Source organism: Cucurbita maxima, unplaced genomic scaffold, assembly GCF_002738345.1.
Source record: "Cucurbita maxima cultivar Rimu unplaced genomic scaffold, Cmax_1.0 Cma_Scf00011, whole genome shotgun sequence".
In the NCBI taxonomy this organism is placed as follows: domain Eukaryota; kingdom Viridiplantae; phylum Streptophyta; class Magnoliopsida; order Cucurbitales; family Cucurbitaceae; genus Cucurbita; species Cucurbita maxima.
Window position 1 is genome coordinate 1,220,432 of NW_019272027.1, and position 19,493 is coordinate 1,239,924.

Below are 19,493 nucleotides of genomic sequence, written 5' to 3' on the forward strand. Positions count from 1 at the left end.
TTTCTTCCGTTATTCAAACTGTTTTCAAATGTAATTCATCACTCACGTTTTCTAAACTTTTTTTCATAACGTGACTCGAGCGCCGAACATACGTTGACGTTGTCCATGATGTCTGAATTTCTCACGGCTGAGTTGTTTGCTTGATTAGAACAAGTGTTGTACAATTGTTATCCCACTATTGCAAGAGTATAATTATGACATAGGGCCAAGGGGTGTGCGAGCCCGCCTAGTAGTCCCACGTTTGCACGTGTAGGCCGTGTGTAGGGAAGTACTTCATATCCAATTTGTTCAAATTGGAGGCCACCTGAAATTCTATGGTTTTAAATGATAGGTCTCTATTCATGATTGTATGTGTTTACATTCCTAGACCCCAACAGTGTGGTCAGACATAGAAAATTCAATTCGAAAATATATAGTTGTGCGTTGAGATGTGGGTTCATTTGCAGTAATTCATTTGGGCTTAAGTTGTTGATTAAGTAAGAATAAGAGGGGTTGAAGTTTGAGTAGTGCAAAACAAGCGGTATTTCTATAGAATGTCAACAATTTGATATCATAATAAGGTTGGGATAGATTAGTATGCTCTATAGTTGTAGTTCTGTTCGATCTCTCATCTCATAAACGATTTCTTGATATTATTAGTGAGTGAGTTTTTTCGTGTCGTGAGTTATATGTAACCCTGCAAATTTCTGTTTGATATTAACGAGGTATTGCCAACACATAGGTGATCTCCAAGTTGTTTGAGAAATTAAGAAAGTCAACAACACCTACAACTCGTAGACAACATGCATAATGTCTTATCTACAAGGACAAGACTAGAGATATCCACAGGAAATATTCTCCATTCTCATCCCCTCCATCTATTTCAATATTCATCATCCTCGCCAAATTCTAAGATCAGGTTCTCTACTGTTAATTTGTTCGGTTTATTATTCCTTAAAAAATAGTTATTTTAAAGTTTTCATTTTTACATAGGATCTTTATTAAAAATTTGTAAACTAAAACCCTAAACAATCCATATATTTCATAAAGCAAACATTATATATATATAATATTCCACTTCCATAATTTCTAAAAATTTAAATTTTAATATTAAGTCTTTAACAATTAATTTTTTTAAAAAAATAGGTTTGAGGCTCACTATTAACTAAATTATTTTTTAATAATAATAATAATTAAAAAAAAAAAAAAAATATATATATATATAATTTTTTTAATATATTTATATTATGTGGGGGCGGTGGGGTTCCCGCTTAATGGTGAATTCTTTTTGATGCAGATAAAATTATATAGTTTTTATTTTTTTAGTTTAAGAACTAATTAATTCCCTATAGAAATTCACGAATAATTTTGTCAGCCGAGTTTGATCGCCACTCCTAAACCTCCCATCCTTTACGCCCTCAGCTCATTAAACCCCATTTCCATCTCTCTTTGATCCTTCATCGAAGTCCTTCAATGGAGAAATCTGTTCTCCTTCGTTCTCTCACCTGCTCCTCTTTGGTTTACAATAGAATCTTTCTCCGTTCACCTTACAACTTGTGTCGCTCTGCATTATCGCCATCTTCCTCCTTTGTTCCGAGGAAATTACACCGTCTCAGTCACAGCCTCGCCACACGCTCATTGCCGCCTCGTCGTCAATGGAGATTACTGCTTACTTCCTCTCCTTCTGGTTCGTTTCACTTCAGAAAACATTTCTCCTCTCTGGCTCCGCGTGCTGTTGCTGCTTCCCCTGCGCAATCCCCTCCAGGTTTCAGTTTCCTTTCTGTTCTGTTTTTGGATTCCGTGTGTCTTACACAAGTCCTGAAACTATCTATTTCGAATTTTCGCACTTGGATTCTGATTTCCTGTTTGATTACTTGCTGGAAATCTGCTTGTGTTTCTTGAGTCTATGGTTGATTGCAATAAGTGGACTTAGTGATTTTTGTTTTTCTGAGTGTAGAGTTTGCAGAAGTTTCAGATGAGGTTGCTGAGAAGCTTGGATTCGAGAAGGCCTCTGAGGAATTTATTGGTGAGTGCAAATCAAAAGCTGTGCTTTTTAGACATAAGAAGACTGGTGCGGAGGTAATGTCCTTGTCAAATGATGATGAGAATAAGGTCTTTGGGATTGTATTCCGTACACCACCGTGAGTATACTTTAGTTTTGATTTTCCTGTTTGATTACTTGCTGCTAATTTTTTGAGGAAAAACCAACTATTAAATGAAAGAACCAAGACATGTAATGTTATTCTTAGTTGTTTCCATTTAATCAAATTTTGAGATGTGTCTCTAAGTTATAATTCTTTCGCAGGAACAATTCGACTGGAATTCCACACATATTAGAACACAGTGTATTGTGTGGATCAAAGAAGTATCCAGTGAAGGAGCCATTTGTTGAATTATTGAAAGGAAGCTTGCATACATTCTTAAATGCATTTACATATCCTGATAGGACATGCTACCCAGTTGCTTCAACAAATATAAAGGTAAGTAGTGAACATGCTGAGTTACAAATAAGATTGTTGTGGTTGAGATGAGAAAATTGTTCAGCTTTCAGCTGACTGAAAAATGGCTTTGTAAATCTTTAGGATTTTTATAATCTTGTTGATGTGTACTTGGACGCGGTCTTCTTTCCTAAGTGTGTGGAGGACTTTAAGACGTTTCAACAGGAGGGTTGGCATTATGAACTAAACGATCCATCAGAAGACATATCTTATAAAGGTAATTTCCTGTTGCATATACTCATCATGGTGCAGTATTCTCTGAACTACCATGAGAGGAATGTTGATTAGTTTTCTTTACTAAAGCTTTTCTCAATGCTAGGGGTGGTGTTCAATGAAATGAAAGGAGTTTACTCCCAGCCTGACAATATCTTAGGACGAGTTACTCAGCAGGCAAGAACTTTTTGTTGTAATCTCAATCTGGTTTTCTTTTTCCCCTCCCAAATTCTATAACCTGTGCTCATGCAGTTTATAAGTCTACATGATTCGAAGATTTCAATTTTTTTTAATCGAGTTAGCATTGCCTATGTAAATAGTCCATCATCAAAAGCTGAAAAAAGAAAGAAAAAAAGGGATAAGAAACGTTAGAATACTGGCTCTAATCCCATGAGTAATCAAGGATAATGGAACAAACCTCTATAATGCTCGTGTACAACATGTTTTTTATGGAGACATTTGGAATAGGAAATAAATGGAGAATGCTACCCATCAGAAATTCAACTACCACACAAAAGTAAACATAAAGTGAAATAAGAAATAGATAAACCAATCTTTCAAAAGCTTGGTCAGCTAGTATCTGCTTGATTTCAGGCAGATGGAGATGAAAGAAATTGAGAGTACATTTTGCAGTTTGTCATGTTTCTGATGCTTTATTGCATCGCTGCTATTTTACATCTCTATAATCTTGCCCAGAACAAGAGCCATATAATTTTTTTAATGTTGAGACACCAAAGAGCCCTTAAAGAAGGGAAATTCTCCAATCTTTCCCAGAATAAGTCCCTTGTTGTATATGTCACTGGTTGTTCATTGATTAAAGTTTTGCAGGCTCTTTTCCCAGACAATACATATGGAGTTGACAGTGGAGGAGACCCACGAGTTATTCCCAAGCTTACATTCGAGGAATTCAAGGTTATTTTCTTAGCATTCTTTTATTGGAATTGATTACAGAATACATTTTGAGATTGTAAAATAAAATACCGGAAAGAACAAAGGAATTATAATAGATGGGAGCTTATAGAAACGCTTGCCTGGATAATAGCTTGAAAAATGTAAATCCTGAGGCTAGATCTTTTTTGTTAAATGCTTTTCATGTGGCCTGTGGGTTGATTTCATGTTGTCTTGTGCATGTTATTTGTTGAAAGCTGATTATTTTAATCTTTTTAAGGTTTATTCTCTCTTCCTCTCCCCATACATTTATGCATGTGTGTGCATAAAGCACATATTTATCTTGATGAGTAAAATAAGATTTTATATAAGAACAATATAGTACGAACTACGTAAAATTTTAATTCCAAATTTACTACTCAAGAGAGAACTGCAGAGAAATCCGTTCTTCATAAATGTTATGCTGATTGATGACCTCAGTTATTTATTATCCTCTCAATTATCTGTAGACTTGTAATTAAAGGAGCTTTTGGTATGCAGTAATGGAATGAGGGAAGATGGGCATCACAAAGCCTATGTTATTAATGGACATTGGCATTTTAAGTTCTTTAATTTTTCATTAGAAATAATTTATTTTAATTCTAGTTTGAAGTATTCTTTTTAAGGAATATGAAGTACTTTTTTCAAGAAATTTAATTTAACTTTATAACGTTCATTAAGCCGTATGAAAAGCAAGGGCGACTGTGAAGATTTCCAGTTCCAAGGGTGTTGATTTTTTTTTTTTGTTATCTTTTATCTTTTAGTTGGAGTAGGATTTTATCAATCCTTAATTATTCTTTTGCACGAACCAAATATTTATTGTACTTGTTCGTTCAGTTAGCTTTATAGAGTCGAAATTCAAGGATAACTCTATATGTTGGTTAAAATTCCAAAAGGATTGGACTCTCTCATCAATAATGTGCATTTACATATATATGATACATTTCACATTGAAGTTAAACTATAAACCTTATTTCTGACCGCACATATTTCTCTCACTACTGTTTGGTTGGTCTTTTCAGTTATATGTTCTCTGTTTTGTGTTTTCTTATTCTTCGTGTCTGCAGGAATTTCACCGTAAGTTTTACCACCCAGGAAATGCAAGGATCTGGTTTTATGGAGATGATAATCCAGTTGAACGTCTACGCGTCCTCAAAGGTAATTAATAGAAAATAATATTAATATTTTCTTTTTAAAATAAAGGCAATTAACTTTTGTTGTTTTTATTTTAATGTAGTACTTGAAACTCAGGTTTTTTATGAAGTGCAAACTTGTAGTTGAAATATAATAAGATATAATATTCTGCAACTATATATCAATGCCATGTAAGGTAAGTCATGGGACGCGTACGTTCGATATGGGCCGTATGTGGAGAAGTACTACATAGCTACCTTGCTCAGATAAAGCAAGGGCCTAGGGCCATGCAGAGTGAATGGAAGATACCCTCCTCAGATAAAGTAAGGGCCTAAAGCCATGTAGAGTGAATGAAAGATAGGTCTCTAGGCCATGGAGAGTAAATGGAAGATAGGTCCCACTCATGTATTGCATGTGATTTACACGTGTTTTGTATATGTATTGTATGCCTAACCCCAACAGTGGGGTGACTTACTGAGTAGCCATGTGCTACCCTATTTTTCCGGTAAAGGCAAGGCTCCCATGCATGGTTGACGGTGGACATTGTGAAGGCCATGAAAGTTGGAATGGGAGCTTTATAGGAAAGTAGATGTTTCTGTTGAGTTTTATCTTGAATAATAAACGTTTGCATTGCATTTAATTTCTCTAGTTTTGGTTGTCAAATGATTTCCTAAGTTAGGTTGAATTTCGTGTTTTGAACTACTTATGTAAGACCGCCGTTATTTTCAAAGTTATTTTATATGAGCTGCATTATATCTTATGCATGCAAGGTAACGTCACTAATTAGGTTAAGAAAAATTAGGGGCATTACAATTGGTATTAGAGCCCTAGGTTATAGATCTTGTAGACTGGCCTACGATATAGGTCAAACGTACTTCCATGGTCCTCTAGTAAACGCACGGTTGCCGTCAGGTATGTCTTGTTAAGAATTAAAATTGTTTAGTCATTGATGTATGCAGCATGTTAACTTGTGCTTGGTAAAGTATGACGTGATGTTCATATTTCAAACATTAGCAGGATTCATGATATGGCGTGTACTATGGATGACTATGTTAAAGCTATGACTGTATGTATTTTTGGCTTGTATTGTTATGAATGTTATAGAACTTAATAGACAGGTATGTATATTGTTATGAATGTTATAGAACTTAATAGACAGGTATGTGACTTAGCAATTATGTGTGCTTTGTATAGATATGCCACCTAGAATTCAAGGAGGAGATATTAGGGGACGACCCCTAGTTACGGGTAGAGGAAGGAGTGGAAGAGGACGAGTTCCAGAGCGTGAGGACTTCGTGGAAGAGCTTGATGTAGCTATGTCATTCCTGCCACCAGCGATACCTCAAGCCGCACAAGACTCGACAGCTGATTTGGTGGATACATTGCAAATTGTTATACGAAACCTAACTGCTAATCAGCAAGCTAATGACTCATCATCTACCAGGGAAGCTAGGTGCTTGCGTGATTTCAAGACGGGTGACCCACAAACTTTTAGGGGAACTTTTGATGACCCGCCGGTGACACAGTTGTGGCTGAGTTCTATAGAGACCGTGTTCGGGCTGACCAACTGCCTTGAAGATCAGAAAGTGGAGTCGTAACGTTCATGCTGCATGGCAATGCTTAACTTTGGTGGCGTTCCACCCGTGAGATTATTAAACCTGGAGGGGGTGTAATCTCGTGGATAGAATTAAAAGAGGCTTTTGCTGAGGTGTATTGCCCAGAGGACGTTCAAATCCGCAAACATGAAGAGTTCACCCATCTGAGTCAGAAGGGGCGTTCGGTTACTGTTTACGCCAGGGAGTTTTCCAGTCTGAAATGCTTCTCCCCGAAATTGGTGGACACTGACTACAGGACAGTTCGACGGTTTGTGCTGGGGTTAGACAGGAAGATCTGCAATACTATTGAGGCGATAGCGCCTACTACTTATGCTGTCGCCCTGAGAGCAGCAAGGGCCATGGAGGGAACTGATAGACATAGTGAATCCCGTCCATCGACAAAGGGACATAAACGACGTCGTTATCAAGATGACCATCGTGATTCGTCTCCATCACCGCCACCAAGACAACCAGATTGACAGCGTTGTGATTCTAGGCAGGGCCAGTAGAGAAAGGAAAATAGATCAGATGACAGGCTCAAGTATAATGAGTATGGGAAGAATCACTGGAGGTTAGTGTTTGGCTCGCTCTAGAGCCTGCTTTCAATGTGGGAAGGAAGGTCACTTGGCCAAGGACTGTCAGGGAGGTCGCATCAATGATGTCGGAAGTCATGCCTACTAAGAAATCATGCCACAAGGGTTCTAACACAATTTTTGCTTAACTAACAAAAATAGTAGAAATAAAAGAAGGCGTAGATCTCGAGTCAAACAATGTCAAAGCAAGGTGAACAAGAACAAATAGTGTACCTGTCACCGCCGCATCAGGGTTTTTAGTATCCTTGCTGGTAGAGGCATAAGCCCTTGCTAGAGGACTGTTCTGAGTGGGGACATCCGATATGCGTAATGGCATATGCTGACTTCTGGCATCATTGGTGCGACCTGCCATACAGTCCTTGGACAAGTGACCTTCCTTCCCACATCGAAAACAGACTCCAGAACGAGCCAAACACTGACCCCAATGATTCTTCCTACACTCGTTACACTTGGGCCTATCGTCTGATCTGCTTTCCCTTCTCTGTTGGCTCCGCCTAGAATCACGGCGCTATCTATCTGGTCGTCTTGGTGGTGGTGATGGAGATGAATCACAATGGTCATCCTGATCACGACGTCGTTTCTGTTCTCTGTCGATGGACTGGATTCACTATGTCTATTGGTTCTCCATGGCCCTTGCTGCTCTCAGGGCGGCAACATAAGTAGTAAGCGCTATCGCCTCAACAGTATTACGGATCTTCCTGTCTAACCTCAGCACAAACCGTCGAACTGCCTTGTAGTCAGTGTCCACCAATTTCAGGGAGAAGCATTTCAGCCTGAAAAACTCCCTGGCTTAAGCAGTAACCGAACGCCCCCTCTGACTCAAATGGGTCAACAATTGATGTTTGCAGATTTGAACGTCCTCTGGATAGTACGCCTTAGCAAAAACCTCTTTAAATTCTACCCATGAGATTACACCCCCTCCAGGTTTAATAATCTCACGGGTGGAACACCACCACAGTTGAGCAGCATGAACGCTACGCACTCCACTTTCCGATCCTCAGGGCAGTTGGTCAGCCTCAACACGGTCTCTATAGAACTCAGCCACAACTATGCCACTGTCGGGTCATCAGAAGTTCCTCTGAAAGTTTGTGGGTCACTCTTGAAATCACGCAAACACTTAGCTTCCTTGGTAGATGATGAGTCTTTAGCTTGTTGTTTAGCAATTAGGTTTCGTATAACAATTTGCAACGCGTCCACCAAAGTAGCTGTCGAATCTTGTGCGGCTTGAGGTATCGCTGGTGGTGGGAATGGCATAGCTACATCAGGCTCTTCCATGGACCTCGCACTCTTGACCTCGTCCTCTTCCACCCCTTCCTCTACCCTTAATTGGGAGTCGTCCCCTAATACCTCCTCCTCGAGTTCTAGGTGGCATATCTCAACAAAGCACGTAACTGTAAGTCACATACTTATCTATTAAGTTCTATAACATTCATAACAATACAAGCGAAAGATGCATACAATCATAGCTTTAACGTAGTCATCCCATAGCACATGTCATATCATGATCTTGCTAACGTTTAAAATATGAACATTACGCCATACTTTACCACAAATTATCCTGCTGCATACACCAATGACTAAACAATTTTAATTCTTAACAAGACATACCTGACGGTAACGGTGTGTTTACTAGAGGACCATGGAAGTACATTGGACCTATATTGTAGGCCAGTCTACAAGATCTATAACTTAGGGCTCTAATACCAACTGTAATGCCCCTAATTTTTCTTAACCTAATTAGTGACATTACCTGCATACATAACACATAATGCGGAAGCTCATATAAAATAACGGCATGATCTTACCTATGTAGTTCAAAACACGAAATTCAACCTAACTCAGAAAATCATTTGACAACTAAAACTAGAGAAATTAAATGTAAACGTTTATTATTCAAGATAAAACTCAACAAAAACATCTACTGTCCTATAAAGCCCCATTTCCAACTTTCATGGTCTTCCCAACGTCTACTATCAACCGTGCATGGGAGCCTTGCCTTTACCTGAAAAATAGGGTAGCACGTGGCTTGAGTATTTTATGAAATACTCAGTAAGTCACCCCACGGTTGGGGTTAGGCATACAAAACACATGCAAAACATGAGTGAGACTTGTCTTCCATTCACTTTACATGGCCTTAGGCCCTTGCTTTATCCAGACAGGGTGGATGTGTAGTACTTCTCCACACACGACCCACGTACGTATACATGGGCCCACGAGGCGGGCTCGTATACGAATCCCTTAGGCCTGACTTTGTCGAGCACAACGTATTACACGTCATCGGATACCACGAAAAAGAAAAGACCTGCATGATATCATAGCGAGCATAATATCATAGCGAGCATAATATCGAACGTACGCGTAAGTACCATCATAACACAACGGGGAAGTATCCCTATGTACATGACACACAAGCATGGACAGGGTGGATGTGTAGTACTTCTCCACACATGGCCCACGTACGTATACATGGGCCCATGAGGCGGGCTCGTATACAAATCCCCTAGGCTTGGCTTGGTCGGGCACAACGTATTACACGTCATCGGATACCATGGAAAAGAAAAGACCTACATGATATCATAGCGAGATTAATATCGAACGTACACGTCTGTACCATCCTAACACAACGGGAAAGTATCCCTATGTACATGACACACAAACATGCTTGAGGTCCTATTACTTACCTTACATGGCATAATACATATTACGTTTCATTTCCTTTTCGTGTTCTATAGCATGACTCAGTTAAGCAAGGTGTATGCATAGCAACGTTCTTCCGTCCATCGCATTGATAGCATATCAATTCACTTCATGGAAACAGTGTAATAGATTGTATGCGTAAGTAGTAAACAATTCATGATAATATACGAACACATAGACATGACATAACATTGACATTTCACAACAAATAGGGCGCATACCAAGGCCACAGAGCATGCACCATCATACAACAGTAAGCTAACTCCAACAGTAAAGTCACTTACCTCGTTGGTTTGGGCCGAAATTTACTCTCGATAAGCTAACTCCAATGCCTAACTTTCTATAAAAACCACATTATATGCTTAGAGACTTTTTATAACGTAACCCAGCTAAACCTTATGTTTAATTATCAAGGTAAGCTCCTAACGTAATCTGTTTTGGCAATTAAGAGTCATACTGACCTCAAATGGCTAAAACAAGGGTAGGAACGACTTCAGAAGGGCCGAAAACCTTGGAATCGGTATATTATACGTATACTGAGCCGCCAAGCTGAGCCGCAAGATTTGACGGAGCCGAGTTGACGAAGCCGAGGGTATCGAGCCAACAAGCTGAAGGTACAGCTGAAGGCGTGTCTTTTGGGCGCGGATTTTGTATCCGCTGGTCTTGGGCCGAACGTAAACGCGGCCCGCAGTCTTTGTCTGAATGTGGGCTGGGACAGAGGTCGAAACAGAGGGCTGTGGGGTTGGCTGTGCGTGTTCGTGGGTATACGAAGAAACCCGACCCGCAATCTGTCACTTTGTTTTCCTTACCCGAGAACCTCGAAGAAATCCTAATCGCAAACTCCCTTTTCCGTTTACTGATGAGACCACCGCCGTCACGTTCGTTTTTGCTGCCGTTTTGTTTGTCCCTCCTTGTTATGCAACACCACGGTGTTAGTTAGCTCTTACCCAAGAAAACTCACTGAACACTCGAAGCCTCCCAACGTTTTCAGATTTCTCACAGGCGCACAACGCACAACGACAACCAAAGGAAAGAGCGACTATTTAGATACCCTAGGGTTTAAGTGTGGGGAACTCAAGGAAAATAATATGTTTCTATTAACAAAAGAAATGCCTCACCGGAAATCACGCGATTTCGCGTCATCGATTATATATATATATATATATATATATATTTTTTTTTTTTTTTGAAACACATATCCTTTTCCTTTAAATATTTCCTGCTTCCAATAAATCTATTTCTTGCCAAAAAGCATGATTATTTCTTTCCTTTAATGAAATCTAGTTTTTATTTTTAAAATGTGCGTAAACATAGTGTGATACCTTCATGCATTCGTACACACAAAGCTCTCATTAATTTGAAACAATAACACAATTTTTTTTTAAAGAAAATTCATTTTCATTCATTCATGTTGATCTTTTCTTATTGTTTTTTTCCTTAATGATACTTTATCTTATCTAATGACATGATAATTTTTCTTGGTTAGATTACAATATTAATCTTATGTATTAACCTTACTTTTGATATGGTCCTAATGATTCTCATTTTCATATCTATAATTTGACTAAAATTTATTAGACTTCCTTGCCGTTTTGAGGAATAAAGTAGATCCAATGTGACAAGGTTTTCTTTTTCCTTTTTTTTAGTATGTGACATTAAATGATATTTTTAAAGTTCTACATGTCATATTAATTGATAAACATGAATTTGGGTCGAGTTTTAATGCCTATTTTGATTGAGATGCATTAAGCAGGCTTGGGCTAATTGTGTTTTGGACCTTTAGGAATGCAATCACTATTAATTTGTTACAATGGATGTTTACTATTCTTTATTAATGGCAAGAGTGTCCACTAAGAAGTAGGGGAACTATAAATTAAAACTAAGGTTAACGTGGATGCTGTATTTGATCCTTTTTTTTGTTATTGGATTTGAATTTTATCAAGCTCTGACTAGTTTAGTGACCTCTCTGCTTCCATCACAGAATATCTAGATATGTTTGATGCAAGTCCAGTTTCAAACCAGTCTAAGATTGAGCAACAAAGGCTATTCTCAGAACCGGTTAGGATTGTTGAGAAGTATCCTTCTGGTGATGGAGGTGATTTGAAGAAAATGCATATGGTCTGCGTTAATTGGTTACTTTCCGAAAAGCCCTTGGACTTGGAAACTGAGCTTGCCCTTGGGTTTTTGGACCATCTTATGCTGGGAACTCCTGCTTCTCCCATGAGGAAAATCTTACTGGAGAGTGGTCTAGGAGATGCCATTGTTGGTGGTGGGATTGAAGATGAGCTCTTACAACCACAGTTTAGTCTTGGATTGAAGGGTGTTTTGGATGATGACATTCCAAAAGTAGAAGAATTAATTCTAAGTAACTTTAAGAAATTAGCAGAGGAAGGTTTCGACAATGATGCAGTAGAGGCTTCCATGAATACCATTGAGTTTTCCCTGCGGGAAAATAACACTGGATCTTTCCCTCGAGGCTTGTCACTTATGCTTCGATCCGTTGTAAGCTTATAACCATCTCTGTTTATTTCCTATTTTAATCATCAAATTCATTTTTGAAGTTTGATGGTTTTGTAATTCTTTTAAACTAAAATTAACAGGGTAAATGGATATATGATATGGATCCATTTGAACCGTTGAAGTACGAAGAGCCTCTGAAGGCCTTGAAAGCCAGAATAGCTGCAGAAGGACCCCAAGCGGTTTTTTCTCCGTTGATAGAGAAATTCATCTTGAACAACGCTCATCGAGTAACTATTGAGATGCAGGTAAAATCTACTCGATTTTTTCCCTCAGAATTTAATTCGCCATTTTGGTACATTTGATTTTATTAATTTATATAGTGCCCCTCCTTTGACAGCCTGATCCAGAGAAAAATTCTCGTGACGAAGCAGCTGAAAAAGAAATCTTGCAGAAAGTTAAAGAAAGCATGACTGAAGAAGATCTCACTGAACTGGCACGTGCTACACAGGAATTACGGCTGAAGCAGGAAACACCGGATCCACCAGAAGCTTTAAAATGTGTTCCATGCCTTTGCCTTGAAGATATTCCTAAAGAACCTATTCGCGTTCCAACTGAGGTGACCACATCAATCCATATTTGAGTTCAGTGGATAATCTGCATTATGGTTTAGTTTCTAATCTCTTTGTCTTTAATATAATCTTACCTGTAGATTGGGAATGTCAATGGAGTAACCGTTTTACAACATGAACTCTTCACAAATGACGTTCTTTATTCTGAAGCTGCTTTTGATATGAGTTCACTGAAGCAGGAGCTTCTTCCTTTGGTACCTTTATTTTGGTAAGTGGTGGAACTTCATTAGTTTGTTTGTCATTGCTGATAGCTTAAATTTTCGGGCATGAGGAAAGTAATCCGTGTCTTATCTATTAAATTATGCTCAAATTCACCAATAACTTTTCATTTGCATTTCTAAATTTGAATCTCACAAAAGGTCAATGACTAAAGAGTTCGAGGGTGCATCCTCAAAGTTGCAATTATTAATTTATGCGATCACTTCAGGAAATTCAAAGGGCAGATGTGAGAAACATTATTTAGGCCTTTTTAGGGCATTTTGCTAGAAGATGCTGCACAAAGAGATCACCCAAAGTTTGTGTAGCAAGTATAAATTATCTTGCTCATCTTTCTTAAATTTCAAAGAGGTACATGTGTTTTTTATAATAAAGAAAGGCTAACTAAATCTCTAGATATTAGGTAACAATATAGATATAATTAAGGCTAGGATTTACATAGGTATAAGGTCATTCCTTCAACACTCCCTCCAAGCTGCGGAATAGATATCATCCATTCCCAACTTGGACGGGATAGGATTATGTGCAATATTGATCCCACGACTTCAACGTCAAGACACGACTTCAATGGTAGCTATGTAGGCTCTGAATAAATTTTGTTAAGGTGGAAGATCAGTAGTTATGAAGGCTCTGAATAAATTTGGTCAAGGTGGAAGACCGGTAGCTATGAAGGCTACACCGATTAATCACACCTCCCAAAATAGAATGACTCTGATACCATGTTGCTAGTATAAATTATCTTGCTCACACTTTTTGATTTTTAGAGAGATATATGTGCCTTTTATAATAAAGAAAGGCTAATTAAATCCCTAGATATTAGGTAACAATATAGATATAACCAAGTCTAGGTTTTACATAGATATCAACAATTTGAACTTCAAATCTTGTAAGCTAGTCCAACATAGGAAGGAGTTTTGCAGGCAATGAAAGGTCATAAGAACGTAATGCAGAACTGTTGCAAGGATCAAAGAAAAATATAAGAGAACTTCAAATTTAAATACTGCAGTTTTCTCCTCAAAATAGAGCTTCATATAAATATTGCAATTGTAGCAAGAGATTCAAAATCAAAGCCCAGGATAAAAGAACTTTCATCTTTGAGCTTGTGACTTTGGGAAACACATTATATTTATATCAATAAGAGGGAAATGATTATTTAATTGCTGTCACAAAGAAATTATAAACAGAGCACTCTGTTTGTGCTCCATGAATGTTAAAATATATATAAATGTTTTAAACTAGCTCCTCTCTGCTTTCGGTTGTCAATTGTCTAATAGATGATATCAATCATTTAAGTATAGCTGGTCTTGAGCATTTATTAGAATTTTGGAGTGGTTTAATCCGAATCACAACGTTCCTTTACCATTCTATGGAGTATTATGTTTTTGACCTCCAAATGTTCTTTGTCAGTCAATCATTGTTAGAGATGGGCACAAAAGACTCGAGTTTTGTGCAACTTAATCAGTTAATTGGAAGAAAAACTGGTGGGATATCAGTTTATCCATTTACATCATCTATACGTGGCGATGACAAGGCATGCACTCATATGATTGTCAGAGGCAAGGCTATGTCAGGGTGTGCTGAAGACTTATTCAACCTGGTATGTTAATATGACTTCAAAACATGTGTGGAATGGCATCTGCAAACAAATTTGTCCTTTTATTTTACATTTCAACGGTGTGCAGTTTTTTACTATGTTGGAGTTGAGCCATTTTTCTTTAGTATTGATTTTTAATTTACAATTCAAGGTGAGCTGCTTCCTGATATAATGAGTTCATTTCTTTCTATGCTGTAGATGAACTGCATTCTTCAAGAAGTACAGTTTACAGATCAGCAACGTTTTAAACAGTTTGTATCTCAGAGCAAATCTGAAATGGAGGTAAATTAAATAAATGAATGATTAAAATGCCCATACCGACAATTGTGAAATGTAAAGTATAATGTATATATGATATCTATCAGAATCGGTTAAGAGGTAGCGGTCATGCAATTGCTGCTGCTAGGATGAATGCAAAATTGACCAGTGCAGGGTGGATCTCTGAACAAATGGCTGGTCTCAGGTTTGGATTTTTTTATATTTTCATGGGGTTTTTTTTTTCCGTCTTTTTTGGTGCTATACGGTTGAAATGCCTGTCTCTCGTGCGTAAAGCTAAATGATTTCAACCTCCTGTTCTTGTTTTGTTCATTGTATAGTTATCTGGAATTCCTACAAACTCTTGAAGAGAAAGTTGATCAAAACTGGGCTGAAATTTCATCATCACTTGAGGAAATCCGCCAATCCTTACTTTCAAGGAAAAATTGCCTCGTCAATATTACTGCTGATGGAAAAAATCTCAGAAAATCGGAGAAGTTCATTGGAAAATTTCTTGATTTGCTTCCTAACCAGCCTCTCATTCAAAGAAGCACTTGGAATGCCCGGCTTTCTTCAGATAATGAAGCCATTGTGGTACCGACTCAGGTTAGAGCAGGCTTATATCAATTTTTGCACATTTTATTCCTCAACTATTTCTTAATAGCTACCTCCTCCAGGTTAATTATGTTGGAAAAGCAGCTAACATATATGAAACGGGCTATGAACTTAATGGAAGTGCCTATGTTATAACAAAGTTCATTAGTAATACTTGGCTGTGGGATCGTGTTAGAGTAAGTGGAGGTGCTTATGGAGGGTTTTGTGATTTTGATACTCATTCAGGTACAGGATTGTGCTACCCTCTTTTGCAATTTCATTAAATACCAATTGGTAATCTTCCCCATTTGAATTGCATTGGCAGGAGTATTCTCCTTTTTATCTTATCGTGACCCGAATTTGTTAAAGACACTTGATGTATATGATGGAACTGTCGATTTTCTACGTGAATTGGAATTGGATGGAGATACTCTAGCAAAAACCATAATTGGAACCATTGGAGATGTTGATTCATACCAGCTTCCTGATGCTAAAGGTTACAGTAGGTATGGTGCACCCCCTACCTATTTCTTCTCATTCTACAATCAGCCTGTTCTTTGCAATGCATCGTTTAGTTAATTCTAAATGTCCTTGGCTAAGTTTTCACCTTCAAACGTGGCATCGAAGATTTTGTTATATTTAGATAACAAGAACTTTATTTAAAAAAAAAAATCTCATAAGAGAAAAGATGGAACTTGCGAAAAATAGCATCCAGGAAAACAGAGAAAGAAATGTTCCTTTTTGTATCTCTGGAATGGCCTAGGCCCACCGCTAGCAGATATTGTCCTCTTTGGGCTTTCCCTTTCGGGCTTCCCCTCAAAGTTTTAAAACGCGTCTGCTAGGGAAAGGTTTCCACACCCTTATAAATGGTGTTTCGTTCTCCTCCCCAACCAATTTAGGATATCACAATCCATCCCCCTTCAGGGTTCAACTTCCTCCCTAGCACTCGTTCCTTTCTACAATCGATGTGGGACCGCTACAAAATCCACCCCCATTCGAGGCCCAGCATCCTTACTGGCACACCCCCTCGTGTCTACTCCTCTTCGGGGAACAACCTCTTTGCTGACACATCGTTCGGTGTCTGGCTTTGATACTATTTGTAACGGCCTAGGTCCACCGCTAGCAGATATTGTTCTCTTTAGGCTTTTCTTTTTGGGCTTCCCCTCAAGGCTTTAAAACGCGTCTGCTAGGGAAAGGTTTCCACACCCTTATAAAGTGTTCCGTTCTCCTCCCCAACCAATGTGGGATATCACTCTCTCTTTTATATGATCATTTTGTTCGAATTATATTCACCATCTGTATTTTATTTTTATTTTTATTTTCTCTTCAGCTTGTTGCGGTATTTATTGGGAATTACGGAAGAAGAAAGGCAAAGGAGAAGGGAAGAGATTTTATCAACGAGGTAAAAAATGACTACTGTCTAATGTTTATTTTAGCAAGCAAGGTGTTAAAGTCAGAAAAACTGATTGGTTGTGCTGAAGTATGATGAGTTTGGCATTATTTTGACTTCGAAATTCTTTTAATTTGTCGTGCCAATGAAGATAGTCGATCTTTAGCCAAGCTGTGGGCATTAGAGCTTTTTACAACTCTTGTTTGTCAACCAGAATTTGCGAGTCATAAATAGTCAATATCCTATTCTCCTCGATTCAATATTTTCGCCTTTTAGTCTCATCCAGACTTGGGATTCTTTATCCTACCTTGAATACCTCTAGGACTAAACGTTTTCTCTTTTATATATTTATTAATGATCGTTTCTTTTTGGATCCATTTTTTTGAGGAATTTCTGTTAAATTATATTGTTAAAATTGAGTTTAGGACAGAAAATAGAATCCTTGTCGTTGGAATCAAATAAGGGGTGTGGAATTTTCCATCAAGTGCGTTAGTCCTCTAAAGTCTAAGCAAGTCTACTGCCCAAATATACTCATGTAGGTCTCATTCTTCAAGGGGCGTTTGAGGAGCAAGTACGGCTTCTTAATTTTTAGAAATCTTAATATGAGATCTCACATCAGTTGGAGAGGAAAACAAAGCATTCTTTACAAGGTTGTGGAAACCTCTCTCTAGTAGACACGTTTTAAAAACTTTGAGAAGTCCGAAAGAGAGCCTAAAAAAGATAATATCTGCTAGCGGTGGGCTTGAGTTGTATTGAGGATTTATATAGCCTGAGTTTACTTTTAATCGGAGAGGATGCTAGTAGAAAAATTGTTGCTCACAAACTGAATCTGCCATTTAGTTTAGAAGAGTGTGTAAGGCTCCCTTGTTCAAAGGGGAGACCTTTCCAAGTTCTTTGAATTATCTTTCAATACTGTTTCTGGGTTTTATTATCTGATTATTTCTATTAAAAAATTAACAAGGGGTAGAATAGTCACATACAAACTAAGATCCAATGCGAAAAAATTTGGTAACTAAAATGGAAGATTAAAGTCGATACATGTTATGTAACAGCCCAAGCCCACCACTTGTAGATGTTGTACTCTTTGGGCTTTCTTTTTCGGGCTTCCCCTCAAAGGTTTTTAAAATGCATCTGTTAGGGAGAGGTTTCTACATCCTTATAAAGAATACTTCGTTTTCCTCCACAATCGATATGGGATCTTGCAAAATCCACCCCCTTCGGGGCTAACGTCCTCACTGGCACTCGTTCCTTTCTCCAATCGATGTGGGACCCCCCTTCGAGGCCCAACGTCCTTGCTGGAACACTGCCTCGTGTCCACCCCCTTCGGGACTCAACTTCCTCGCTGACATATCACCCAATGTCTAGCTCTGGTACTGTTTGTTACAACCCAAGCCCACCGCTAATAGATATTTTCCTTTTCGGGTTTTTTCTTTCGGGCTTCCCCTCAAGGTTTTTAAAATGCGTCTGCTAGGGAGAAGTTTCCACACTCTTATAAAGAATATTTCGTTCTCCTCCCTAACCAATATGAGATCTCACATCTTATACATGGTAAGTCGAGCTATTGACAAGCATAGTAGAATAAGTATTAAAAGGAATGTAGACGGAAATACTACTTTGAACCAAATTTTACTATAACATAGAAGCTTTCAAATTGTAATACAAAGGATTTGTGCGTACACATTGTTTAACTTCATGTTTTTTGAAGTTACTAGCTGGTTGCTTCATCCATTATTTACCGTAAGAAGGATGGTCTTGAGAGCATAGTTAAAGGACAGAATTAATGAATGCAATTACTTTGTATATGTCAGATATCTTGTATTCAATTACATGGACTGATTCTGTACTCTTTTGCAATACTCGTGACAATTTATGTCCATATCTCTTCTAACAGCTTGAAGGACTTCAAGAACTTTGCTGACGCACTCGAGGCAGTCAGAAACAAAGGCGTGGTAGTTTCTGTTGCATCTCCTGAAGATGTCGAAGTTGCACACGACGAACGCCCGAGCTTTTTCCAGGTGAAGAAAGCCCTCTAAGATACCCTCCAAGCTGCATTGCAGCAAAACCCCACTTCCAAAATCTACCAACAAAGAGGAGAAAAAAAAATAGGTACCCAGCCATATTGATATCATTTTTCCAATACTGGTTGGCATGAATAACAAAACTTTACACTATTTCAGTAAAAATTGAATAGGAGGAGATAAAAAAAGTTAATATTTGAGCAGCGGGAAGTAATTTTTTGTGTACGGAAATGGGGATTTGATGGTTGAAAAGGGTTAATTTTTTGTAGTCTTAAATGTTGCGTTAGCAGAAGGAATGGTGATGTATTTAATTCTTGCGTCTTCTCCATTCACTTGCTCTCATTGTTCATCTGGTTTTCATTTAAATCTTTTTGAGTTTTTGTTCTCAACAATTTAGCGATGGAGTTTTGGATTTAGTTGCATTTTGGTCTCTTCGTTCAGATCATCGCTAAGTATTATGTTTATTAAAAAAAATATTTTTTTTGTTCTCCCTCGTCTTTCGTATCTTTCTTGCCGTTGCATTGTCCCCTCTTTTGGTAATGGGCGATAACAAACAATGCTTGCACACCCATGATTTTGTAAACGAGAGGGGGAAAGCTGCTCGATTGTAAAGGAGAGGATACTGAAAACTTACCTTATTACTATAAGAATTTATAGTCGAGAACTAAAAAATGGGTCGTTTTTTTTTTTTTTTTTTTGTT

The 19,493-nt window shown here is 38.1% G+C and overlaps 1 protein-coding gene across 1 annotated transcript; it reads left to right on the forward strand.

The window, feature by feature from the left end:
* The first annotated feature begins 1,355 nt into the window (after nt 1–1,355).
* On the forward strand, nt 1,356–19,124 carry LOC111485930 (presequence protease 1, chloroplastic/mitochondrial-like). The gene is made up of 19 exons (XM_023132904.1): nt 1,356–1,744; nt 1,937–2,120; nt 2,285–2,459; nt 2,562–2,694; nt 2,797–2,867; nt 3,519–3,602; nt 4,685–4,775; nt 11,618–12,138; nt 12,237–12,401; nt 12,494–12,712; nt 12,806–12,933; nt 14,349–14,538; nt 14,734–14,817; nt 14,901–14,998; nt 15,132–15,396; nt 15,468–15,630; nt 15,710–15,890; nt 16,715–16,786; nt 18,666–19,124. The coding sequence occupies exons 1-19, from the start codon at nt 1,453–1,455 to the stop codon at nt 18,805–18,807; spliced, it is 3,258 nt and encodes a 1,085-aa protein (XP_022988672.1). The 5' UTR covers nt 1,356–1,452; the 3' UTR covers nt 18,808–19,124.
* Nucleotides 19,125–19,493: the final 369 nt, after the last annotated feature.

Coding starts and splice junctions, on each gene's coding strand:
- LOC111485930 (XM_023132904.1), top strand. CDS start 1,453: ATGGAGAAATCTGTTCTCCTTCGTTCTCTCACCTGCTCCTCTTTGGTT. Junction 1,745..1,936: donor CCCTGCGCAATCCCCTCCAG/GTTTCAGTTTCC, acceptor TTCTGAGTGTAG/AGTTTGCAGAAGTTTCAGAT. Junction 12,402..12,493: donor GAGTAACTATTGAGATGCAG/GTAAAATCTACT, acceptor CTCCTTTGACAG/CCTGATCCAGAGAAAAATTC.